Source organism: Symphalangus syndactylus, chromosome 3 (genome assembly GCF_028878055.3).
Source record: "Symphalangus syndactylus isolate Jambi chromosome 3, NHGRI_mSymSyn1-v2.1_pri, whole genome shotgun sequence".
NCBI lineage: Eukaryota > Metazoa > Chordata > Mammalia > Primates > Hylobatidae > Symphalangus > Symphalangus syndactylus.
Genome location: NC_072425.2, coordinates 80,294,239 through 80,321,426, shown reverse-complemented (window position 1 = coordinate 80,321,426; position 27,188 = coordinate 80,294,239). Strand labels below are relative to the sequence as shown.

The 27,188-nt window shown below is 38.7% G+C and overlaps 1 protein-coding gene across 1 annotated transcript in view; it reads right to left on the bottom strand.

The window, feature by feature from the left end:
* The window catches only part of LOC129479374 (intraflagellar transport protein 74 homolog), a 107,607-nt gene that overhangs the window by 13,730 nt on the left and 66,689 nt on the right, over positions 1 to 27,188 (bottom strand). The window contains 4 exon segments of the mRNA XM_055272388.2: positions 818 to 944; positions 1,823 to 1,920; positions 4,717 to 4,770; positions 20,618 to 20,697. Of these exon segments, the coding sequence (XP_055128363.1) occupies positions 818 to 944; positions 1,823 to 1,920; positions 4,717 to 4,770; positions 20,618 to 20,697 (359 nt within the window).

Below are 27,188 nucleotides of genomic sequence, written 5' to 3'. Positions count from 1 at the left end.
CTGCGTGTTACCAGGCAAGAGAGAGGGAGGAGGTACCAGGCTCTTTTAAACAACCAGATCTTGCGTGAACTCACAGAAAACATACTAATTACTGCAAGGACGACACTGAGCCATTCATGAGAGATCTGCCCCCATGACCCAAACATTTCCCACTAGGCCCACCTCCAACACTAGAGGTCACATTTCAACATAAAATTTGGAGGGGACAAAAAATCCAAACCATATCTATATGTACCTCCCACAACTCAGGAGTATTTTCCTCAAGTACCTAAAAGCCATTCCATTAAAATGTGATTATCAGGAAAGTTAGGGCCTCTGTCTGCTAGTCTGTGTACAAGCATAGACTCCTAACTTGATAACTGCCAGCTAACAGACACAGCTGGCCTAATCAGCATGTACACTGACGAACCCTGTAATTTTTAATTTCCCTTACTACTCCCTCATTCTCCCTTTAAAACACTCAATCACCTCTGTACAAATCAAAGTTGATTTCAACTCATGTTGGACCCTCCTTCCTTACTGCCACACTTTACTAAAATCTGTCCTTAGCACTTTAACTTGCATCCAGCTTTGTTTATCTTTAACAATACCCAGAATTATATAGCACAGGCTTGAAATAAGTATTCAATAAATGTTGCTAAATCAGTGACAATATACAACATAATACTAGCCAGCTGATGAAAAAAGCCACACATAATTCTGGGGCAATAGGCAATCATAAATTATAGCCTCCGTCAATGAGGCTTTAAAAAAATCAAAGAGAATAACATTGATATATTAAAAAAAAAGAATATTAAAATCTAGGTTGTTTTCTCACCTGAAGTCAAATTCTGAACTGTACTTCGTGATTTCTGCACTTCAGTAGATTTAAAATTGAGGTCATCCTGCATCATCTTTAGCTCTTGATTGATGATAGAGGGTATCTGTTTCATACGATTTATATTCTGCATTTGCAGAGAAATAAAAATAGAAAAAAAGCCACTGATTTAATTCTCAATAAAACTCTTGGAAAACACTGTCAAAGGATGAGATGTTTGGATCAGGTATTCGTTTTTGAAATACACCATTCAAGTTATATGTTGTATAGAAAATGAGATTCCAAATTGGGTTTTCTCAATAAAGACAGACTATAAATTCAAAATTGTGGGGTTTTTTTCATTTCCTTTATTTCACTGTAGAAAAAATTCAACTACACTATTTTAGAACCTGGTTGGAGTCTTAAAACACTAGAATATTGAAAGGGGACCATGCATTTCATCACAGATGCCCAATAAACATTTTTTGATAATTTGAGATACTCATTACATATACATACAAGAATCTTTTTATTTACAATAAATTTACAGTATAAAAATACATTAACATTTTTTAACACGTCTAGATTTTGAAATTATCTGTGCAAATGTTACTTTCAAAAGTTCAGATAGAATAACAATGGAAGAAGATCGTAATAATTACTCTGAATTAGTGCTTCATTTACTGCTGAATATTGATATTATACATGTCATCCTTTTTCTCTATCGCCCTAATTACCTGACATTTTGCTAGAGTGATAAAAAAGTTAATAGCCGAAATAAACAGTAAGAAGTAAGGGAACTGAAAGGAAGCAGTTAAACGAGAAGATACAATAGTGAGCCATTCTATTTTTTTTTTTTTTTTTTTTTTTGAGACGGAGTCTCGTTCTGTCGCCCAGGCTGGAGTGCAGTGGCGTGATCTCGGCTCACTGCAAGCTCCGCCTCCCGGGTTTATTTTTTGAGTTGTATTTGGAAAGTTAATCACGGCAAAAATAAAGAGGACACCAAGACAGGCACACGGTACTCACTCGACTACAGTGCTCCAAGAGTGCAACAATGTTGGCTTCTATCTGTGCCTTTCGTTCCAGTTCCTGATTCTTTGTTTCCTCAAAAGTCTCAAGAAAAGCTGACAATTGGAAAACATAAGAGAGGTTACTGTAGATAGAGTTAACACTATATATATATATATATATTTTTTTTTTTTTTTTTTTTTGAGACAGAGTCTCACTCTGTCGCCAGGCTGGACAGTGCAGTGGCGCGATCTCGGCTCACTGCAACCTCCACCTCTGGGTTCAAGGGATTCTCCTGCCTCAGCCTCCCGACTAGCTGGGACTACAGGCATGCACCATCACGCCCAGCTAATTTTTGTATTTTTACTAGAGACAGGGTTTCACCATGTTGGCCAGGATGGTCTCGATCTCTTAACCACGTGATCCACCCACCTCGGCCTCCCAAAGTGCTGGGATTATAAGCTTGAGCCACGGCACCTGGCCCATTTTTAGAAATTTTAAGCTGCCACTGTTTAATTTTTTTTTTTTTTTTTTTTTTTTTTTTTTTTTTTTTTTGAGACGGAGTCTCGCTCTTTCACCCAGGCTGGAGTGCAGTGGCACAATCTCGGCTCACTGCAGGCTCCGCCCCCCGGGGGTTCACGTCATTCTCCTGCCTCAGCCTCCCGCGTAGCTGGGACTACAGGTGCCCGCCACCTCGCCTGGCTAATTTTTTGTATTTTTAGTAGAGACGGGGTTTCACCGTGTTAGCCAGGATGGTCTCGATCTCCTGACCTCGTGATCCGCCCACCTCGGCCTCCCAAAGTGCTGGGATTACAGGCGTGAGCCACCGCGCCCAGCCTGTTTAATCTGTTATTAACCCAAAGGTAATTATTATTCAATAAGAACTTCATATACTTTCAAACTGCCTAAATCCTGTGACCTTGATATAAGTAAATCAGAAAGTTATAAATATAGGCTCAAAAGAAATACCTGATAAAATGACAATCAGAAGAAATTTGCTTTTATAAAGATCTCCTTTGATACATCAATAATTATTAATACCCTGGCTACTAACTTTATCTCTATAATTTCCATTGCTGAATACCTATTTTATCTGAAAATAAGTATTGTATTTATAATGCTGGATTCATTTCAACTAAATGAATTTAATAATTTATTCAGATTGTAAATAAATATTCTAGGAGATTATCTTTTTACTTGTTTAATATAGAACCAACCAACTCTTATTTACATTTTCGAGTATTTCTATGGAGCATCTAAAAAACAGAAACTTTCAGTCAAAAGTAATTTTACTGTTAGCATGAATAACATCAATAGCTTGCCTTCTGTAATAGATTCCCATTATATTTTTTCCTTATATTTAGTATATTTTTTAAAGTGAAACAGTCTTCAACAAAACATTTTTTATTTGAATATGGTGGTAGAGGACCACAATCAACATTTTTTATAAAACTGAATTTTCTTTAATGTCCTGCTTCAGCATTCATACAGGTCTTATGTGTGAATATCCTGCTTTTATAATCTGTTGATCATACATTAAGTGGACATATGAGATTTTTATATATACAAAGGCATAAATGAACATTGTCTTTCAGGGATTATTTTTTAAGGAAAACAAACCATAATTAATATGTGTAAAGAAATCTGAGCTAGGTGACCTTCTATTTTAAGATGCTGTAGTATAGGAATTCTTTCCATTCACTCAGTAAACATTCATTAAATGAACACTTATTGACACCTAAGTGCCAGATACCACACTAGGTAATACCTAGTAATTTCCAATACTGTGGTGTCATGACACATTGTTCCCTGATTTTACACCTTTCTCCTTTACCAAAAGACTTAAAAAAATGTTTTTGAGATAATTTTTGGTATTTACTGACATTTTAAAGAAAACTTGGTACAATGTAAAATAAGAGCTGACAATTACTCTTTTATAGCATGCCTCCATGAAGGTAACTATTGACATCAGACCTAGATGAAATTCTAGCACTTTGCTAGAATACAGATTCTAGCAAAATGATAACTTAAAAGGAAACCAGTAATAGATAATACATGCCAATTTTTTAAAACAATTATAAATGTATAACATAAGTTTAAGTGAAAACCAATTTATAAAATCAGGCTGAGATTTTTTTTTAAGTGAATCAAGACTAACAAAAGACAACTAAAATTACAGCTGGTGATAGAAAAAAGTGACAATATCTGATGTGAGGGCTAATAAACAATGAGATAAGTATTATGGAAAGCTAAATATAAAAGTGAAAGATACTAAAGGTGAATATAGTGAAGTATGTAAAAGAGAACATTCAATCAATAAATGATCTATAGCAGCAGTCCCCAACCATTTTGACTCCAGGGACCGTGGAAGACCATTTTTCTACGGACCAGGGCTCGGGGGCAGATGCGGGTGATGGTTTTGGGATGAAACTGTTCTACCTGAGATCATCAGGGGTTAGATTCTCATAACAAGAGTGCAACCTAGATCCCTCACATGCGATAGGGTTCACACTCATATGAGAATCTAATGCTGCTGCTGATCTAACAGGAGGCAGAGCTCGGAGGGTAATGCTTGCTAGCCGGTGGCCTGGTGTGCGGCCTGGTTCCTACTGGTCTGCAGCCTGGGGGTTGGGGACCCCTGGTCTATAGGTTTCCTCTATACAAACTATGAATGTAAGTACTAACTTTAGAATCTAGCCCCAACGTATAGACACTCATCACATATCTTTTTGGAATTTTCTACCCATCTCTAAATTATGCTAGAAACTATTCTTCAAGGCAAAATGCTTTGAATGTCCACACTTCTGCATTTATTAGCCATTATATCTGCCCAAAATGAGGTCTCTGATTTGGTATAAATGAACAGCAATCTGAAAATATTACGTTTTTATATCTACAAGAATATCACTTACCGTCCATATGTTCCTCCCTTTTCTTTAGCTCCTTGTATTTCTGGTTCATTTCACCTATGAGAGGAATAAAATACAACATTAATTTCAAAAATTCCACATACAGTGCTCTAAATTAAAAATCTCTCTTTGGTTCTCTCTATGCCATTAGTCATTGACTATTCAATGTGTTCCATTAGGTGAAATTCTTTTACAATGACTTATAGAGACTTTTAAAGTAGACACGTGTGTAACTTGAATATGTGGAACAAACGATATGATTGGAAAGGACTTAAAGGCTTTCCATTCCGAACCTGGGGCTATTCAACCTATACATGAACACTATGGGTGCTGAGAAACATAAGTTCCCAAAAAAGTCCATTCCATCTTTGAAAGATCATCAGCAAGACAGCAGAGTAACTTCACTCACAGAGTTTATACTCTAAAGATTTAACAATTAATTAAAATTAAAAGGTACTAAGTGCTATTATAGGAAAAATAAAAGATGCTATAGGAGCACACAGCAAGGGCAACTAATCTAGGTCAAGGTTACAGAGAAAGTTTCCCTAAACAAGTAATATTTAAGTTGTATTATAAAGAATAGTAGGAGTTACCTGGTCAAAATACAGAAACTGCAAATGTCAAAGCATTACCAGTAAAAAGTTTCAAAGTGAGGATGAATATGGTCGCATAAAGAACTGAGGGAGTGGCCGAGGCAGAGAATGGCCGAGGCAGAGAATGAAGTGAAAAAGTAGCACAAAGATGAGGCAGCTTACGAAGCACCTTATAAGATCCATGTTAAAGAGTCTGGACTTTCTCCTAAGGACAATTACTAATGAATTTTAACCAGGGAGATGAAATAATCCATTTGCAATTTTGAAAAATATTTCCGGTCTGGAGAATAAAAGAGAAGTAAGATGGGAGGCAATAAAACCAGTTAGAAAGTTGTCAGGATAATCTGGGTGAAAGATGAAAGCTGCCTTGAGTAGAGTGGTGGTAATTAGGATGGAAAGTAGTGAATTATTATTTGTGACATTTAAGAGCCAGAGTGATTGGTTTGGTGAGGGTTAAACAGGAAGGAATCAAGTATGATTCCCAGGCTTCTGGCTTGGGCATCTGAGAAGATGGTAGTACGACTAACCTAAATGGGGAAAAAGTTGAGAAAGAGTTGCTTACAGCAGTTTTGGATATGTTGAGTTTAACAAACATGAAAAGCATGTCTAAAGAGACAAAAATCCAAGGCCTAGAAAAATGAATGAATTCTGCCATTTTAGCCTCACAGAGGGACCCATTAGTAGGAGTGGATCATGATTATTTAACGACAATAGGATTTCATTGTAACAAAAACTGAGCTTTGAAGGAACATGGCAGCTGCCCTCTGTAGAGAAAGCAGACAGAGACATGAACCTCCATCTGTGCATACACTTGCTTGGCGTTACGTGAATTATGAGAACACAAGGGTGATGGCAAAGTCAGAGATGTGGATTAGCAAACAGCTTTTCTGCCTTCTGGTCTGAAGAGTTTTCTGAAATTCATTGATGACAACCCTGATACTGAGAAAATCTTATGTTAAGGCTTCCAAAATATTACTAGTAGTAAAAAACTGCAAGTGAAAGCTAATGTTTAAGGACAGTAAATACCGAATGGTCACAAATTCCTAGCCAGGCTACACCCAGCACCAATAGGAAACCCTGGATCCACTCAGATAAGGCTCTAGATGGATTAGCAACTTTACTCAACTACCACTCAGTTCAAATGATCAACCATGGTCTCAAAATACACTAATGCACCCTGATTAACTGTGAAGAGGAGGCCAGAGATAATCTGTTATTAATTAAACAAACTTTGTCTGTGTACCTGTGTGTGTGTATATATATACACACATTTGTAAAATATACTACAGACAGGTTTTTGAGTTGGAAACAAAGAGTTGGAGTTTGCAGCACACATGATCTGGGATACCCTTATAGGAGGAAGATGTGCATATAAATATCATTGCACATGTGAAGTGGCAGAAAAGCTACTATCTCCTGAACCTGCCATGGCCCATGTTTCCAAGAAAGTCCTAGTTTCTTGTTCTGGCTACTTAAGTTCCACTCTTGGGAGACTGGTCAGGCATTAAGGGATTAGGAGGGAGGCCTGGATCCTAGACTTTACAAGGATTTAACTATTATCTTATCTTTTTTCTTTTAATCTTAAGAGAATTCCTACACATGATGTTTCCAGTTTCTCATCTTGCTTTTAAACCCCAAGACACTGCAGTGAGGCTTTTCCTCCTCCTATTCCAATGAAATTGTTCTCAGTGAGATTATACAAGTGCTTAATGATCAAATTCAAAGGGCAGTCAGTTATCTTACTCTGTAATATTTGACACTATTGATACAACCTTTCAATTTTCTTTTCCTTTATGTTTTATTTTTGCTTTTTGTGGGGATGGGAGGGCTTCTCTGGCTTTTCTTACTCTCAGATCATTATTTTTCTGTCTTCTCTTCATGGGTCTGCTTCCTTCTTCATTTATATTCTAGAGTTCTGTTCTTAATGAACTTCTAACGCTATATCCACGGCAATTTCATGCATTCTTGTGGTTTAAGAACTCTCAAATTTAATATATTCTCTGAGTTTTAGATTCTTTAATCTAAATGCTTACTATATATATATTCATTTGGAAGCCCTTTCAGGACATCCTAACTCAGTATATTCATAATGAAACTCATAGTCTTCCCCCTCTTTATTTCCTATTACATTTGGCTGTCCTCACCATCCATTCATCATTCAAGTCAGAAACCTGAGAGGAGACTCCTCCCTCCTTCTTTCCTCAAAGTCAACCTCCTAGTTGCCAATAGATTGAGCTGGAAGATATAACTGGTTAACATTTACAGCTGCACAGCTGGCTAGCTGGATTAGATGGGACAGCTCCCACACATCTCAGCAGATTTCCAAGCTCCATAAAACTTCCTCCAATATCACTATTGCTAAGAAGGAGAGTGGTCAGAGCATTAGTGAACTTCTCTATTTTGTGATTTCTCAGTGGAACATTAGTATCTGAGTTGCCCATTAAGGCGCTGTAAATGTAGGCAGTCCTAAGGTAGGGTAAAACATAATGGTTTTTAGCAAATATATCCTTAGATTCAATATCACAGGACAGGACAAGATTGTAGATAGATGGAAGCAAATCAGTTTATCACAATGGAGGTACGACCAGGTAAGCAGAAGGGTCTAATGTAGTAGAATCAACAATGAGGAGACCAAGGGAGAGGGAAAGGGACACAACGGTAAAAGGAAGGTAATTTTGGAGATATCCTTTAATTCTGAGCATTTGATGTGAGCATAGTTCTATACTCATTTATTTACTTCAGATAAATTTACTGATTATCTACTATGTGCCAGATACTGTAATAGGTGTTGGGATATCAAACTGAGTAAGACAGTTTCCACCCTATTCTCAAAGGGCTTACACTCCACTAGGTGTACAAAAACAAAAATTTATAATGCAACATAAGTGCTCTAACAGGTATGTATGAAGTGCTGTGGTAACCAGATGCGTGAAAAGACTTCAGGAGGACTTTACACAGGAATTATACCAGCAAGGTACTTTATCAGGTAACATGGGGATTAAAGAAAAAAGTAAAATATTTTCCTTTGAAGAAGTTATACCCTAATAAGACAAGTATACAAAAATGTATGCTATAAATTCAGGCTTTTTCATCCCTCAAGTAGGAACGAAGAAATGCGTATGGGCTGTTAACAAAAGACGGGGGCTACTGTAGAAAGGATACCATTGTTTTTTTATAGTCTCTGCTGTAGCCAGCAGTGGAGTAAGGGAGATATGCTCTTCTTGCACTGCCAATAGTCTGAGCACCACCAAAACTACCTCTGTCCTCACTGCAAGGAAGTTCACCCCACACTTTTACTTCTCTGGAATCAAATGACGTTCTCCTGACTCAGGCTTTACAGGCTTTTATACTCTGAGAACTAGTTCTGCCCCTCAGAAGGTCTGATTACCATCTTCCAAATAGGTGGCTATCCCAATCTTCTCTCCTGATCAATACACAACAAGGCATGTACTAGTAACTCTCCTGGCCTCAAGGCCCCCAACTCAGCAAAGCCTACTGATTTTGGAGTTGAAAGGTCAACAGAAAACAAAATCAGGGAGATGGGGCAAGAAAAAACTCCACAGGACTTTTGCACAGCCAGATTGTTTCTTATCACTTGGAATACTTCTGAAGCATGCAAAGTCTCCCAGTACCTTTCCTTCTTTTTTTTTTTTTTTTCTTTTCAGACAGAGTCTAGCTCTGTCACCCAGGCTGGAGTGCAATGGTGCAATCTCAGCTGCAATGTCCGCCTCCCAGGTTCAAGCGATTCTCCCACCTCAGCCTCCTAGCTCGCTGGGGCTACAGGCATGCGCCACCACACTCAGCTAATTTTTGTTTTTAGCAGAGACAGGGTTTCACCATGTTGGCCAGGATGGTCTCGAACTTCTGACCTCAAGTGATCCACCCACTTCAGCCTCCCAGAGTGTTGGGATTACAGGCGTGAGCCACTGCACCTGGCCTCAGCATCTTCTATATGGCATGGTTTCTATCCCTATTACCATTCTGGTCACTCTACTATGAATGAGCTCTAGTTTTTCTCTAACCCTTTTAACATATTATGCCAAAAAACTTAAGATTCCAAGAAGACCGTCACTCTCCATTTATCTACATAACCATTTTTTGTTATGCAATCTAGGATTTCAGCTGTTTTCAAGGCTGTATCACATTAATTCATATTGAGTTATCTAAACCCCTTCTAACATTTTCACATATTTTAGTGAGCCAGAACACTTTCTCCTCCCTGACTCCTATTTCAATTTTAATTAGTTGTGGGGGCCTATAAAATTCCATCTTTTTGCATTCAGTCTGTCTCTCCCATCTACTTTTCACATACCATTATTACAATAAGCAGCAAATTAGTATATAAAATACAGTCATTCCTTGGTATCTGATGGGGACTGGTTTCAGTACCCTTATCCCCTCTGTAGATACCAAAACCTGAGGATGTTCAAGTCTTTTACATAAAATGGCACAGTATTTGCATATAACCTACAAATACCCTCCTGCTATATACTTTAAATCATCCCTAGATTACTATGATACCTAATATACTGTAAACGGTTGTTACAGTGTTGTTTAGGGAATAATGACAAGGAAAAAAGTCTGTACATGTTCAGTACAGATGCAACCACTGTAGGGCAAACTACACAGTATACATCAGCAACAATGTAACATTTTTTATTTTTATTTTAAAAATAGAAATGGGGTCTTACTATGTTGTCCAGGCTGATTTCGAACTCCTGACCTCAAGCAATCCTCCTGCCTCAGCCTCCCAGTGTTGGAATTATAGGCATGAGCCACCATGCCCAGCCACATTTTCTATCAACACTTGCAGATGACTTTCATTTAATGACCTGAAAGAGTATATTAACATGCATCAAAACTCTGGCTCTTCTGGCTGAGCACAGTGGCTCACACCTATGATCCCAATACTTTGGGAGGCCAAGATAAGAGGGCTGCTTGAGGCTGGGAATTCGAGACAAGCCTGGGCAAAATAGTGAGGCCTGTCTTTACAAAAAATTTAAAAATTAAAAAAAAAAGCACAAACTCTAGCTTTTCTCTCTTGATAACCCTCATTTGACGATGATGACGATTATAATTTCTATTTGGTGCCCACGATGCCCATATGGTGAGGTGGTGAGATGTGCAACACTGTAGGTAAGCGGTGAGACACGAGGCTAACTTGAACCTTCTAATAGGACATCGGAAAGATCATTTATGCTGCAAGAATCTTCAAGCGTTTAAGGTCGAGGCTTCATAATACAGACGGCTTTAGTTGGCAACATTGTTCTAGGAAGCTGTTTCTCCTTTTTCCTTGAATCGTCAAACAACTCTTGCAGTGGCTGTAGGCATGTTGCTATCCCTCAGGTGACACGGAGGCTTTGTTCCACTGAAGGATCACACCATTTAACACTTGCACCTGTTGAAAAACTGCTGCAAATTTTTCAAGTATCCAAATTGATGACTCTTTTTCCACTAAATCTGTATCACTGTCATCATCTCCTATAGAGAATTTCAGCAGAACCTTGAGTTCGTTGTTGGTAAGGGTTTCTCTATGTTCTTCTGTGTTCCTTGAAGTCACCCTTGATCATGTCAGAGAAGCATTCCCCATCAACTTCCTTTGCAACATTCAAGATATTCCTGGGCCGGGTGCAGTAGGCTCACGCCTGTAATCCCAGCACTTTGGGAGGCCGAGACAGGCAGACCACAAGGTCAGGAGTTCAAGACCAGCCTGGCCAAGAGACCAGCCTGGGCAAAATGGTGAAACCCGTCTCTACTAAAAATACAAAAATTAGCCGGGCGTGGTGGCATATGCCTGTAATTCCAGCTACTCAGGAGGCTGAGGCGGGAGAATTGCTTGAACTCAGGAGGCGGAGGTTGCAGTGAGCTAAGATCATGCCATTGCACTCCAGCCTGGGTGACAGAGTGAGACTCCAACTCAAAAAAACAAAAACAAAAACAAAAACAAAACCATATTCCTGACTTCTGCATCAATAATGGGGAAGCTCCTGAAATCACTGACTACCTCATTCCATAATGGCTTCCAACATGCACTGACTGTCTTGGGCTTTGGGGCATCTACACCCTCTGTAAAAAGCACAACTACATTTGCAACTGTGAAGCTCTTCCATAAATCCATGACACTGTAGTCAAGGTTAGCATCAAGGACAGCACAAATCCTCCCAAAGGTGAGGTGGGTGTTAAGTCATTTAATGCACTTGCTGATGCCTTGATCAAATGGCTAAAACAGTGATGTAGCACTTACCTTAGGCAAGAACATCACTGCAACATTGTCATTAGTGAAGTAGAGAGATCAGGGATGGCTGTGAGTAATGTCAATTATGAGGATGACCTTGAATGGCAACCTGTTCTCTTCCAGGTATTTCTTCATTTTAGGAATAAAAGTGAATTCCAGGAACAAGATGGCCATCACCCAAGCCTTCCTATCGTATTGCCAGAACACAAGTAGGCAATTTTTGATTTTGTTCTTAAGGACCCAGGGACTGTTTGCTTGGTACACAAGACCTGGCTTGACCATGTGACCTGCTGTGTTGCCACATAGCACCAGAGTAAAACGATCTTTCCAGGCTTTGAGCCCCAGAGCCTGCTTGACACTCTTACGGATGTAGGTATTAGGCCTCTTCTTCCAGAACAAGTCTCTTTCAACACAACTGAAGACTTGCTATGAAAGGTATCCTTTGTCTTTTGAGTTTCATGAGCTCTTCTGGGAATGCTGATACTGCCTGGCCATCAGCTAATGCTGATTCTCCTGTGATCTTTAAGTTCCTGAGGCTGTAGTACGTTCCACAGCTAGCTAGTCATCCCTTACTATCCTTAAATTCCTTCCTCTCACTCTCTTCAACTTCCTCATAGGAATGCTCACAAAGGCTAAATGCTTTTTCATACATAATTTTGCCATCAACAGGGACATGCTTCTGTGATATTTTGTCTACTCATATATTTGATGTTTTCTTAGTCTCTGCAAGCTTTTTTTTTTTTTTTGAGATGGGGTTTCACTCTTGTTGCCCAGGCTGGAGTGCAATGGCACGATCTTGGCTCACTGCAACCTCTGCCTCCCAGGTTCAATCAATTCTCCTGTCTCACCTCCCTAGTAGCTGGGATTACAGGCACCCACCACCACTCCTGGCTAATTTTTGTATTTTTTAGTAGAGACGGGGTTTCACCATTTTGGCCAGGTTGGTCCTGAATCCTGACCTCAGGTAATCCACCCGCCTCAGCCTCCCAAAGTGCTGGGATTACAGGCATAAGCCACTGTGCCCGGCCAGTCTCTGCAAGCATTTTATCATGAATCACAGCAACAATTTTTTTTGCCATTGTAGGGGCAGCACTAACACTTCCACAAATGTCAGCTTCCTTCTGTTTTATTGTGCCACTTTGGTAAATCACATGGCACTTTTCAAAAGATCTAAGATTTTTATTTTCTTGTTGAGAGATAGCACTTTACACTCCCTCTTAGTCTGTAAGGGATTTCTTTCACCATTTAATTGATTTTTAGGAGTCTTTTTTTTCACAGAAGCAAAGAGTGAACACAAGTAGCCAATGAATAAAATGCCAGATGAACACTGCTCAAACAGTGGGTGCTAGAGAGAGACTGAAGATCTGTGAAACAATGGGAGGCTATAGCAGGGTATTCTTCAGTTCAAATGGATTCAGCATAGTGCTTAGCATATGGCAGGTTCAAACTTGCTTTTTGAAATTTCCTGTATTTTTTTTTCAATTATTTTCCATCCATAGTTGGTAGGATCTGCAGATGAAGAACCTGTGGGTATAGAGAATTGACTATATTACAAAATTGCTATGGTAAAAAGAGTACACATAAGCTTAATGTTTTAAGCTAACTTTGGCATTAGGTTTCACCCAATTTTCTAAATACACATTCTCTGGGAAAAACAGTTGACCCTTGAACAACATAGGTTTGAACTGGGTGGGTCTACTTACATGCAGATTTTCTTCTGCCTCTGCTACCCCTGAGATAGCAAGACCAAACTCTTCCTCCTCTTCCTCAGTCTACTCAGTGTGAAGACAATGAGGATGAAGACCTTTATAATGACCTACTTCCATTTCATGAGTAAGTGGAAAATAATAAAAATCTTTATAATTCTCTTAATAACATTTTCTTTTCTCTAGCTTACTTTATTGTAAGAATACAGTATATAATACATACAAAATATGTGTTAACCGTTTATGTTATTGGTAAGGCTTCCAGCCAACAGTAGACTATTAATAATTAAGTTTTTATGGAGTCAAAAGTTATACACGGATTTTTGACTGCATGGCACACTCAGTGCCCCTAATCCCAATGCTGTCTTGAGGGGTCAACTATATTTTAAATTTTAAATTACAGGTATGCAAACAAGGTCAGATAATTCTATTTCTAAAGACAGGACGCACTTTAAAAACTGTAATTATAATTTTTACATGTTGTATAAATTGTATAATTTTTATTATCTAATTATGTAAAACAAAAGGACTATGTAGAAGTTTGTTCCAACAGAGTACTGTATATAAAATCAAGCAGTATAATTGGTAGTACGCGGCATATACTAAACATATGGTCCTTAATCATTTTCGAAAGTAGTGGTTATCAAACTTTAACGTGAATCAGAATCACCAGGAGGACTTACTGAAACACAAATTGCTGAGCCCTCTCCTTAGCGTTTCAAATTCAATAGGTCTGGGGTAGAGCCCAAGAATTTGCATTTCTGACAAGTTTCAGATGGTGGCGATGATCCTGGTGTAGACGTAATACCACCATTTTAATGAAAGATTCAAAGTATAGTTTAAACAATTTCTAGATTGAACAATAATAATTCATTCTTCTTCAGCAGATATATGTTGGAAAACCACAGAATAGCAATGGATAGATGCCATTTGAAATCTCAGATACCAGAAGATAAACCACTTTGAAATTAAATAGGTTATTTTGTACATCCTGAAGGAAATACTAATGGGAAAATACTTTCTAATGTATGCTTTGGGAAAATAACTGCAGTAAAGTTATTCAATTTTGCTTTTATAAAGTAACAGCATTAACAATAAGTCACTAATTAATATTTATGATATTTTAAATTGCTATTATGGATGTGTTTTGTGTTTATATATGTTTACCATTTATGTTATTGGTAAGGCTTCCAGCCAACATTAGACTATTAATAATTAAGTTTTTTTAATTATCTAATCTAATTCTCACAATAACCCTAAGAGGTAGATACTGTAATTACCTCCATTTTAAGATAAAGTGAGATTAAATAGCATAAATAGCATGTCCAAGATCAAACAGCACAGTCTGGATTTGAATCCAGGCATTCTAGTAACAGGACATGTGCTTAAAATAAAATTATTCTGGCCGGGCATGGTGGCTCATGCCTGTAATCTCAACACTTTGGGAGGCCAAGGCAGGCAGATCACCTGAGGTTAGGAGTTTGAGACCAGCCTGACCAACATGGAGAAACCCCGTCTCTACTAAAAATACAAAAAATTAGCCGGGTGTGGTGGTGCATGCCTGTAATCCCAGCTACTTGGGAGGCTGAGGTAGGAGAATTGTTTGAACCTGAGAGGCGGAGGTTGCAGTGAATCAAGATCGCACCATTTTACTCCAGCCTGGGCCACAAGAGCAAAACTCCATCTCAAAATAAATAAATAAATAAACAAATAAATAATAAATAAAAGTATTCTGTCTTTAACATTTTTTATTTTACCCTCCATAATTAAAGAAACAATGATCCTAATCTAGGCTTTAGAATTCTGGGTATGAAAAAGTATACTACAGACAAACCAAAGTATTATATTTTGTTATTTTACTACTTTGAATGACACATATAAATTATGCAGAAAGTTACAATGAATTCATTCAGAATTTAAGACAGTAATTCAATATCCCTATAGCACTTTGCATATATTTCTATTATGACATATTTACCACATTGTAGCAACTAGTTATTTATATGTATTATGGTATATTAACAATCATATATTTGGTTTTACAATCAACTCCACATTTGGGAAAATACTTGAATCTGGAAAGTAATCATTTTTGGTGAGTAATAATGCCCAATAATCCCTCCTGGAGAGACATATGACAGTGACTGTACAACATTTGTTAACTCTATTTGTCAGTCCTACTGTGTATATATTAATAGATGTTCAGAAAATTAGCCCCATCTTGTGGATCACAGTAGTACTACAAATTCAGGCCTAACAGTCAAAACTTCGGAACTGTCAGTGATGTGTACATTATCTTGACTGACAAAAACTAAAAAACTTATGGCTAGCATTGGTGAGGAACCACCTTCACATACTGCTTTTGGTTGTATAACATAATACAACCTTTTCTAGGAAGAAATTTGCAAACCAGTTGTAAATATAAATAATATTCCATTCAAAATTTCACTTCTAGAAATTTATTCTGTAGAAATAAACAGACAAGTTAATAAACATGAATGTACTAGTGCAGCACTGTTCTTGGGAGTAAAAAATTAGAAACAGCCTAAATATCAATGTTGATACAATGTATCCTATGTAACAACAATCATGGGGGTAGCTAACGGTTGTCAGAAGCGCTTAATATGCACCAGGTGCCTTTTTTTTTTTTTTTTTTTTGAGACAAGGTCTCACTTTGTTATCCAGGCTGGAGTGCAGTGGCATGATTTTGGTTGGAGTGATTTCGGCTCACTGCAGCCTCAACCTCCCAGGTTCAAGTAATCCTCCTACCTTAGCAAATAGCTGGGACTACAAGTAGCTGGGACTACAAGCCAAACACACATCACTATGCCTGGCTAATTTTTGTATTTTTTTGTAGCGGCAGGTTTTTGCCCTGTTGCCCAAGCTGGTCTCGAACTTCTGAGCTCAAGCAATCCACCCCCCTCAGCCTCCCAAAGTGCTAGGATTATAGGCATGAGCCACCACACCTGGACCAGGCACCATTCTTAAGTCTGACTTCAGAGCCCTAACACTGACCACTATGCTATACCATTTCTCAGAATGAAGTATACATCCTCATAGGGAAGAATGTATATTATACAGTTAAATGAAAAGACTCAAGCTCAGAAGAATTGTATATTAGTATCAGTCCATTTAAAAATATGTTTATAAATGTATTAAAAGTCTAAAAGCCTAAACATTAAACTGTAAACCATGATTACCTCTGAAGACTTGGATGAGGAGAAAGGAGATGACATTTTACTCTATATACTTTTCTACTGCTTGCATTTTTCATGTTAAATACATGTCAGATTCATATTTAAAATTACAATTTTAAAAAATTAGTTAATCTGAATCTTTAAAATAATTTTAAGTAGTTTAAAGACTTTTTTTTTCTTTTTTCTTGAGACGGAGTCTTGCTCTGTTGCCCAGGCTGGAGTGCAGTGGCACGATCTTGGCTCACTGCAACCTCTGCTTCCCGAGTTCAAGCGATTCTCCTGCTTCAGCCTCCTGAGTAGCTGGGATTACAGGTACACACCATCACGCCTAGCTAATTTTTGTATTTTTAATAGAGAGGGGGTTTCACCACGTTGGTCAGGCTGGTCTCAAACTCCTGACCTCGTGATCCGCCCACCTCGGCCTCCCAAAGTGCTGGGATTACAGGCGTGAGCCACTGCACCCGGCCAGGACATTTTTTTTCAAGCCGAAAAGGATGATTTCCTATAAGCTGAGGCTAATTGCCCAGTTAATGAAAGCATGAGGATCGTCATGTAAGGCAAAACACACACAAAAAATCTTTTTAAAAATCAGGAAAATGATGTACCTTCAAGGTGCTTAACGTCTCAGAAATTCTAGGTAAGTAAGGCTTATAATTGTCATTTCTTGGTATGAATAGCACATTGAACATGCACATCTAATTTTGATCCTCCCGCAAACCCCACTAAAACTATAGCAAAAAGAATTTTTAAAGGTATAAACCCCCAGCATATAGAAATAGGAGACAACAGCAGTAAAATTTTGGAAGCTGAAAGGAAATGGACAACTGGTCACTGACCTAGCAGACTTGAGAAAGTTTAAATCTAAGCCAGCATTGGGTAAAGCTGAGAACTACCCTGATTTCAAAAGGCTCAGTATTTTTGCATAGAAAACTGATCACTTTTTTTGTGATTTGTGTAAGGCTTTGACATGTCTTATAATAGTAATGCTGTTCTTTATAGAATTTATTTAATGTAAGGGAATACACTAGTAAAGAGTAAAACACCAGGCACAGTGGCTCACACCTGTAATCCCAACACTTTGAGAGGCCAAGGCAGAAGGACTGCTAGAGCCAAGCACCTTGAGATCAGCCTGGGCAACAGAGCAAAACCCTGTCTCTACAAAAAAAGTTTTTAACAATTAGCCGGGCATGGTGGTGTGCACCTGCAGTCCTAGCTACTCAGGAGCTTATTTTACTTTTATTTTATTTATTTTATTTAGCTAAGGCAAGAGGATCACTTGAGCCCAGGAGTTTGAGGCTGCGGTGAGCTATGATGTCACACCACTGTACTCCAGCCTGGGTGACAGAAAGACCCTATCTCATTTAAAAAAAAAAAAAAAATGAGTAAAGTTAAGGGCCTGATTTCAGCTAAGTGGTCGAAGAAACTACTTACTCTGAAGGACTTCAATATAAGATATAAACCCTCAAGTATTAATTTGTAGTAAGAATAAAAGAATTTTATTTTATTTTATTTTATTTTATTTTTTTTTGAGACGGAGTCTCGCTCTGTCACCCAGGCTGGAGTGCAGTGGTGCAATCTCGGCTCACTGCAAGCTCCGCCTCCCGGGTTCACGCCATTCTCCTGCCTCAGCCTCTCCGAGTAGCTGGGACTACAGGCGCCCACCACCACGCCCAGCTAATTTTTTGTATTTTTAGTAGAGACGGGGTTTCACCATGGTCTCGATCTCCTGACCTCGTGATCTGCCCGCCTCGGCCTCCCAAAGTGCTGGGATTACAAGCGTGAGCCACCGCGCCCAGCCAAGAATTTTTTTGTTTTGTTTTGAGACGGAGTCTCGCTCTGTCCCCCAGGCTGGACTGCAGTGGTGCAATCTCGGCTCACTGCAAGCTCCGCCTCCCGGATTCACGCCATCCTCCTGCCTCAGCCTTCTGAGTAGCTGGGACTACAGGCGCCCACCACCAGGACCGGCTAATTTTTTGTATTTTTAGTAGAGACGGGGTTTCACCGTGGTCTCGATCTCCTGACCTCGTGATCCGCCCGCCTCGGCCTCCCAAAGTGCTGGGATTACAGGCATGAGCCACTGCACCCGGCCTAAAAGAATTTCTTAACAGATTCCTTAACAAAAACAAGCTGGGTACAGTAACATGGGCCTGTAGTCCCGGCTACTTGGAAGGCTGAGGCAGTAGGACTGCTTGAGCCCAGGAGTTGAAGGCCACAGTGAGCTATGATCATGCCTTTAAATAGTCACTGCACTCTAGCCTGGCCAACACAGCAAGATTCATCTCTATTTAAAAAAAAAAAAAAGTCACTTGGCTATATGTTAGAAGTAAGCCTTGAGGATAAAAACATCCTTATTAAAAATAGTATCCCAAGTTGAGTGAAAATATAAGCTGCTATTGTCCACTTGCTGTGTTCTGCTTTACTCAGAAGAACAATACTTTTTCTATTACTTTCCCTTGCTTATACAGAGCCAATATTTTAAAAAGCAATAATTAAGCAAATATGCAATTGTTGGCACTTCAACTAAGAAAGGAGATATCAGGATGGGTTCAGGCTTTTTGGAAAGTAGCATGACATCTGCCAATAATACTCTGCTTTACTAATGATGTAGAGCTTGTAGCCAAATTCTGACCATATAACTCTCATTAGAGCTATTTCTCATTGTTTCTAGTTAGCACACACATACACAAATTCCTTCCCTGCTAAAATACAGAACAGTGTACCCTTTTTTTTTCTCTTTTTTTTTGAGACGGAATCTTGCTCTGTCACCCAGGCTGGAGTGTAGTGGTGAGATCTCGGCTCACTGCAACCTCCGCCACCTGGGTTCAAGCGATTCTCCTGCCTCAGCCTCCCAAGTAGCTGAGACTACAGGCATGCACCACTACTAAAAATTTAAAACTTAGCTGGATGTAGTGGCAGACGTTATATATTCCCAGCTACTCAGGAGGCTGAGACAGGAGGATCACTTGAACCCAAGAGTCTGAGGTTGCAGTGAGCTGTGATTGAGCCACTGCACCGCTAGGAATGTTTCCTTAGCCATAACAACAATACATGTACATGTGCACACTGTTTATACCATACCTAACTCATAAGAATATACAATCAATTCTTGATAATCCAAGAGCATAGTAACCGGTTTGCAGTTAAACTATGATTAAAATGCTATGGGGAATCTACTTTTATCTTTCTTATTAGGGAGAAGCTTGTTAGGAAACTGATGCTCAACCTCCTCCTTTAACCATACATAACAATGTAGCCCCCACACCCAAACCCCCACCACAGTATTTCTACATAGTCAAACCCCAAGCTCCCTCAGGTGTTCTGGTGCCTGCATTAGTTCTTCAAATTCCCCTCCTGGGGAAAGTTGGGGAGGATAAGGTTAATCAGTCTTTGCTACTTCATTACTAGACCTGGGTGGGGAATTAATTCTGTCTGGATTATTTGTGTGGTATTTGTGATTTGATTTTCATCCCCTCTAATGCTACCAGTTATTGCCATTAATAGTTGACTATATTATTATTATTTAATTAATTTATTTATTGAGACCGAGTTTCACTCTTGTTGCCCAGGATGGAGTGCAGTGGTGCAATCTTGACTCACTGCAACCTCTGCCTCGGGGTTCAAGCAATTCTCCTGCCTCAGCCTTTCTGAGTAGCTGGGATTACAGGCCTGCGCCACCATGCCTGGCTAATTTTTGTATTTTTAGTAGAGATGTGGTTTCTCCATGTTGGTCAGGCTGGTCTCAAACTCCCGACCTCAGATGATCTGCCCGCCTCAGCTTCCCAAAATGCTGGGATTACAGGCGTGAGCCACCACACCCAGCCGACTATATTGTTTATAGTAAACTATTCACTATTACTAGGAAGGAAGTATAACTTAGGAGGAAGTATAAGTTAGGAATCTATAACAACTTTAAACATTTTACTTCTGTTTTTGTAAAAAAAAAACAACTGCTTGGCAAAGCTAAATTTTATGCAATCATTTTAACTCATAACTGGTCAGTTTAAACCACTGCTTTAATATTACTCATATAGTATATATTTTAGTAAAGTTAGTAATATAATAGAGAATTAAATAATAAATCCCAGGTAGTTAGTCTCTGAGACACGAGTTAACACTACATTAATACTGCTAAACATCTGTTAATCTGCATTATAAAAATACCAGAAGCATTACCTTGGTGTTCCTCTAAATCCATGTCAAGTTGTCTAATTTCTTCATTAAACTGATCTATCTTTTCTTTTATATCTGTTAACCTGTTGAAAATATTTTTAATGAATTTATGAAGGAAATGTAGACATTCAATAAAAACAATTGATGGGGAGGTTAGATATCTTTTCCAAGTTGCATAAACAATATCTAAAAATAATATGTCTTATTCTAAGGACAATACTATAACTGACGATGACATTAGGATATCTTTTCCAAGTTGCATAAATATCAAAAAATAGCATATCCTATTATGAGGACAATACGATAAATTTTAGAGAGGAAGAATCTTGTCTAGATCTTTTTTTTTTTCTTTGAGACGGGGTCTTGCTCTGCCACCAGGCTGGAGTGCAGTGGTGCGATCTCGGCTCACTGCAACCTCTGCCTCCCGGGATCAAGCGATTCTCCTGCCTCAGCCTCCCGAATAGCTGGGACTACAGGCACGCGCCTCCATGCCCAGCTAATTTTTGTATTTTTAGTAGAGACGGGGTTTCACCATGTTGGCCGTGATGGTCTCGATCTCTTGACCTCGAGATCCACCTGCCTCAGCCTCCCAAAGTGCTGGGATTACAGGCATGAGCCACTGCGCCCAGCCTAGATCTTTTTTATTGATTCATATTTGGAGCCCAAGTATATTCTGAGAACACTACGTTGACTGACTTAAACAGCACACGCCTTCCCAACTTTCCTTTGAGTTTGATTTGCAGTATTAAGAAAACGAAAAAAATTAACAATACTTTTTGTAGGTTTCTATAAGCCAAATTAAGTTGGAAGTCTCAAAAATGAGAAAATAAGGGAAAAGCTACCACTGGCAGAACATTATATGGGTTAATATTTTAACATAAAGCAGTTACACTTACTATAAAGCTACCATAACAAAAACAATGTGGTATAGGCATAGGGATAGACATATCAATGGACTAAAATTGTGAGTCCAGAAATAAGACCATATATCTATAGCTAACTGATTTTTGACAAGGGTGCTAAGGTAATTAAATGGGGAAAGAAGAGTATTTTCAATAAATGGTGGTGGTAAAAGTGCATATGCAGAAGCTAAGGGACTCCTACCTCACATCATACACAGAATTAACTTGAAATGGATCAAAGATCTAAATGTAAGAACTAAATTACCAAACTCTTAGAAGAAAACATAGACATGGTCTTTATGACCTTGGATTAGGATTGCTCTCTTAGATATGACACTAAAAGCAAGAGCAACAAAAGAAAAATAGAAAAACTGGACATAATCAAAATTGGAAACTTTTATGCTTCCAAGGACACCAAGAAAATGAAAAGATAATTCATAGAACAAGGGAAAATTTTTACAAATCATGTATCTGATGAGACCTCTATCTAGCATACATAAGGAAATGTTACAACTCAGTAATCAAAAACAATCTAGTTTAAAAAATGAGCAAATGAACTAAGTAAACATTTCCCCCAAAGAATATGGCCAATAAGCTTATGAAAGGAACCTCAACATCATTAGCCATCAAACAAATACAAATCAAAACCATAGTGAGACACTGCTTCATACCCATTAGGGATGGCTATAATAGAAAAAGAGATAATAACAAGTGAGGATGTGAAAAAACTGGAACCCTCACATGCTGCTCTTATTATATTACACAGAAATGTAAAACAGTACCAATTCTTTGAAAGTCTGATAGAATTCAGCTGTGGCTCCATCTGGTCCTGGACTTTTTGTTGGCAATTTTTCTTTTTACCATTTCAATCTCACTGCTTGTTAATGGTCTGTTCAGAGTTTCTATTTCTTCCTACTTTAATCTAAGATTGTGTATTTCCAGGAATCTATCCGTCTCCTCTAAGTTTTCTAGTTTGTTCGTGTAAAGGTGCTCATTGTAAGCTTGAATGGCCTTTTGTATTTCTGTGGTATTGGTTGTAGTATCTCCCATTTTGTTTCTAATTGAGCTTATTTGGATCTTTTCTCTTCTTTTCTTGATTAATCTTGCTATTGGTCTATCAATTTTATCTTTTTAAAGAACCAGCTTTTTGCTTCATTTATCTTTCATTTTTTTGTTTCAATTTAATTTAGTTCTGCTCTGATGTTTGTTATTTCTTTTCTTTTGGTGGCTTTGGCTTTGGTTTGTGCTTGTTTCTCTAGTTCCTTGAGCTGTGACGTTAGATTGTCTATTTGTGTTCTTTCAGACTTTTTGATGTAGGCACTTAATGCTCTGAATGTTCCTCTTAGCGCTGCTTTTGCTGTATCCCAGAGGTTTTAATAGGTTGTGTCATTATTATTGTTCGGTTCAAAGATTTTTTCAATTTCCATCTTGATTTCATTGTTGACCTAAAGATCATTCAGGAGCAAATTATTTAATTTCCATGTATCTGCATGGTTTTTACGGTTCCTTTTGGAGTTGATTTCCAATTTTATTCCACTGTGGTCTGGGAATACTTGATATAATTTTGATTTTCTTAAATTTATTGAGACTTGTTTTGTGGCCTATCATACGGTCTTGCAGGATGTCCCATGTGCCGATGAACAGAATGTATATTCTGCAGTTGTTGGGTAGAATGTTCTATAAATATCTGTTGAGTCCATTTGTTCTAGGGTATAGTTTAAATCCATTGTTTCTTTCTTGACTTTGTCTTTATGACCCATCTAGTGCTGTCAATGGAGTATTGAAGTTCCCCACTATTAAGTGTATTGCTGTCTATCTCATTTGTTAGGTCTAGTGGTAATTGTTTTTTACATTTGGGAGCTCTAGTGTTAGGTGCATGTAGATTTAGTACTGTGATATTTTCCTGTTTGGTTAGTCCTTTTATCATTACATAATGTCCTTCTTTGTCTTTTTCAACTGTTGTTAAAGTCTGTTTTGTCTAATGTAAGAATAGCCACTCCTACTTGCTTTTGGGACCATTTGCATGGAATATCTTTTTCCATCCTTTTACCTTAAGTTTACGTGAGACCTTATGCATTAGGTGAGTCACTTGAAGATGGGAGATACTTGGTTGGTGAATTCTTTTTTTTTTTTTTTTTATTATACTTTAGGGTTTTAGGGTACATGTGCACAATGTGCAGGTTTGTTACATATGTATCCATGTGCCATGTTGATTTCCTGCACCCATTAACTCGTCATTTAGCATTAGGTGTATCTCCTAATGCTGTCCCTCCCCCCTCCCCCCACCCCACAACAGTCCCCAGAGTGTGATGGTTCCCCTTCCTGTGTCCATGAGTTCTCATTGTTCAATTCCCACCTATGAGTGAGAACATGCGGTGTTTGGTTTTTTGTCCTTGCGATAGTTTACTGAGAATGATGTTTTCCAGTTTCATCCATGTCCCTACAAAGGACACGAACTCATCATTTTTTATGGCTGCATAGTATTCCATGGTGTATATGTGCCACATTTTCTTAATCCAGTCTATCGTTGTTGGACATTTGGGTTGGTTCCAACTCTTTGCTATTGTGAATAGTGCCGCAATAAACATACGTGTGCATGTGTCTTTATAGCAGCATGATTTATAGTCCTTTGGGTATATACCCAGTAACGGGATGGCTGGGTCAAATGGTATTTCTAGTTCTAGATCCCTGAGGAATCGCCACACTGACTTCCACAATGGTTGAACTAGTTTACAGTCCCACCAACAGTGTAAAAGTGTTCCTATTTCTCCACATCCTCTCCAGCACCTGTTGTTTCCTGATTTTTTAATGATGGCCATTCTAACTGGTGTGGTTCGTGAATTCTTATCCATTCCGCTATTCTGTATATTTAAGTGGAGCATTTGGGCTGTTTATATTCAATATTAGTATTAAGATATGTGGTATTGTTCTATTCATTGTGCTAGTTATTGCCTGAATACCTTGGTTTTTCATTTCCATTGTGTTGTTTTATAGGCCCTGTGAGATTTATGATTTAAGGAGTTTCTACTTTGGTGTATTTTGAGGTTTTGTTTCAAGATTTAGAACTCCCTTTAACTGCTCTTGTAGTGCTGCCTTGCTAGTGGTGAATTCTCTCAGCATTTGTCTGAAAATGACTTTATCTTTGCTTTATTTACGAAGCTTAGTTCCACTGGATACAAAATTCTTGGCTGATAATTATTTTAAGGAGTCTAAAGGTAGGACTCCAAACCCTTCTAGCTTGGAGGGTTTCTGCTAAGAAATCTGCTATTGATCTGATAGGTTTTCCTTTATAGGTTACCTGATGCTTTTGTCTCATAGCTCTTAAGATTCTTTCCCCGGTCTTGACTTTAGATAATCTTATGACTATGCCTAGGTGATTATCTTTTTGTGATGCATTTCCCAGGTGTAATCTTTGACATTCTTTCTTTTCTTTTTTTTTTTGGAGATGGAGTCTCGCTCTGTCACCCAGGATGGAATGCAGTGGCATGATCTTAGCTCACTGCAACCTCCACCTCCCAGGTTCAAGTGATTTTTCTGCCTTAGCCTCCCAAGTAGCTGGGACTACAGGTGCATGCTGCCATGCCCAGGGGATTTTTGTATTTTTAGTAGAGACAGGGTTTTACCTTATTGGCCAGGCTGGTCTTGAACTCCTGACCTCATGTTCCGCCCACCTCAGCCTCCCAAAGTGCTGGGATTACAGGTGTGAGCCACCGTGCTCAGCCATGACATTCTTATATTTGGATGTCTACATCTCTAGCAAGGCCAGGGAAGTTTTCCTTGATTATTCCCTCAAAAACATTTTCCAAACTTACAGATTTGTCTTCTTCCTCAGGAACACCCATTATTCTTAGGTTTGGCCATTTAACAGAATCTCAAACTTTTTGGAGCCTTTGTGCTTTTTTTTTTTTTTTAATTCTTTTTTGGTCTTTGTTGGATTGGGTTATTCTGAAAGCCTTGTCTTAGAGCTCTGAAGTTCTTTCTTCTGCTTGTTTGATTCTATTGTTGAAACTTTCCAACGTATTTTGCATTTCTCAAAGTGTGTCTTTCATTTCCAGAAGTTGCGACTGTTTTTTTATTTATGCTACATATTTCTCTGGAGATTTTTTTATCCATATCCTGTATTTTAAATTTCTTTAAGTTGGTTTTCACCTTTCTCTGCTGGCTCCCTGAGTAACTTAATAACTGATCTTCTGAATTCTTTTTCTGTCAATTCAGAGATTTCTTCTTGGTTTGGATCCATTGCTGGTACTAGTGTGATCTTCTGGAGATGTTACAGAACCTTGTTTTCTCATATTACCAGAATTGTTTTACTGGTTCCTTCTCATTTGGGTAGACTATGACAGAAGAAAGATCTGAGACTCAAGACTGCTGTTCAGATTCGTTTGTCCCATGAGGTGATCCCTTGATGTGGTGCTCTCTCCCTTTCCCTAGAGATGGGGCTTCCTGAGAGCCAGACTGCGGTGATTGTTATTGCTGTTCTGAGTCTAGCCACCCACCAGAGCTACCAGGCTCCAGGCTTGTACTTGGGAGGGTCTGCAAAGAGTCCTGTGAAGTGATCTGTCTTTAGCGTCTCAGCTGTGGATACCAGCACCTGCTCTGGTGGAGGTAGCTGAAGAGTGAAGTGGATTCTGTGAGAGTTCTTGGTTGTAGTTTTGTTTAGTGCACTGGTTTCTTGAATGCTGGTTATGCTGGCGGTGAAGCTGTCATATGAACAGACTCAGGGCCTCTGGTTAGTGTGTATGTTACAGGCAGTGGAATTCGCTGTTGTTTTCTTCTTGCCTTGGAGCAGGATTGTTCTGTTATGAATTGCTGTAATGGTTTGTGTTGGTTGGCCTCCAGCTAGGAGGTGGCACTTTCAAGAGGGCATCAGCTGCAGTAGTATGGGGGGATACGAGCTTGCCCTAAGGTCACCTGAATAAATATTTGGGTTTCTCAGGTGATTGGTGGGGCCATAGGCCTGCCACAAGTTTATGTCTTTTGTCTTTGGCTACGAGGCGGGTAGAGAAAGACCATCAGGTGGGGCAGGGTTAGGTGTGTCTCAGCTCAGACTCCTCTTGGATGGCGCTGGCTGTGGCCAATGTGGGTGATGGAAGGGGTGGTTTCAGGCCAAAGAAGTTATGTTCCAAGGGGGATATGGCAGCTTCTGCTGCTGATCTTACTGAAACTATTCCAAAAGATAGAGAAAGAGGGAATCTTCCTTAAATCATTCTATGAAGCCAGTATCACTCTAATACCAAAACCAGGAATGAACATAACAAAAAAAAGAAAACTATGGACCAATATCCCTGATGAATTCAGAGGCAAAAATCCTCAAAAAAAAAATTAGCCAACCAAATCCAGCAGCATATCAAAAATATCCTCCACGATCAAGTGGGTTTTATAGCAGAGATGCAGGGATGCGTGAACATACACAAGTCAATAAATGTGATACACCACACAAACAGAATTAAAAACAAAACTCATATGATCATCTCAATAGATGCAGAAAAAGCATTTGACAAAATCCAGCATCCTTTTATGATTAAAACCCTCAGCAAAATCAGCATAGAAGAGACATATCTTAAGGTAATAAAAGCTATCTATGACAAACCCACAGCCAACATTATACTGAACAGGGAAAAGTTGAAAGCATTCCTCCTGAGAACTGGAACAAGACAAGGATGCCCACTCTC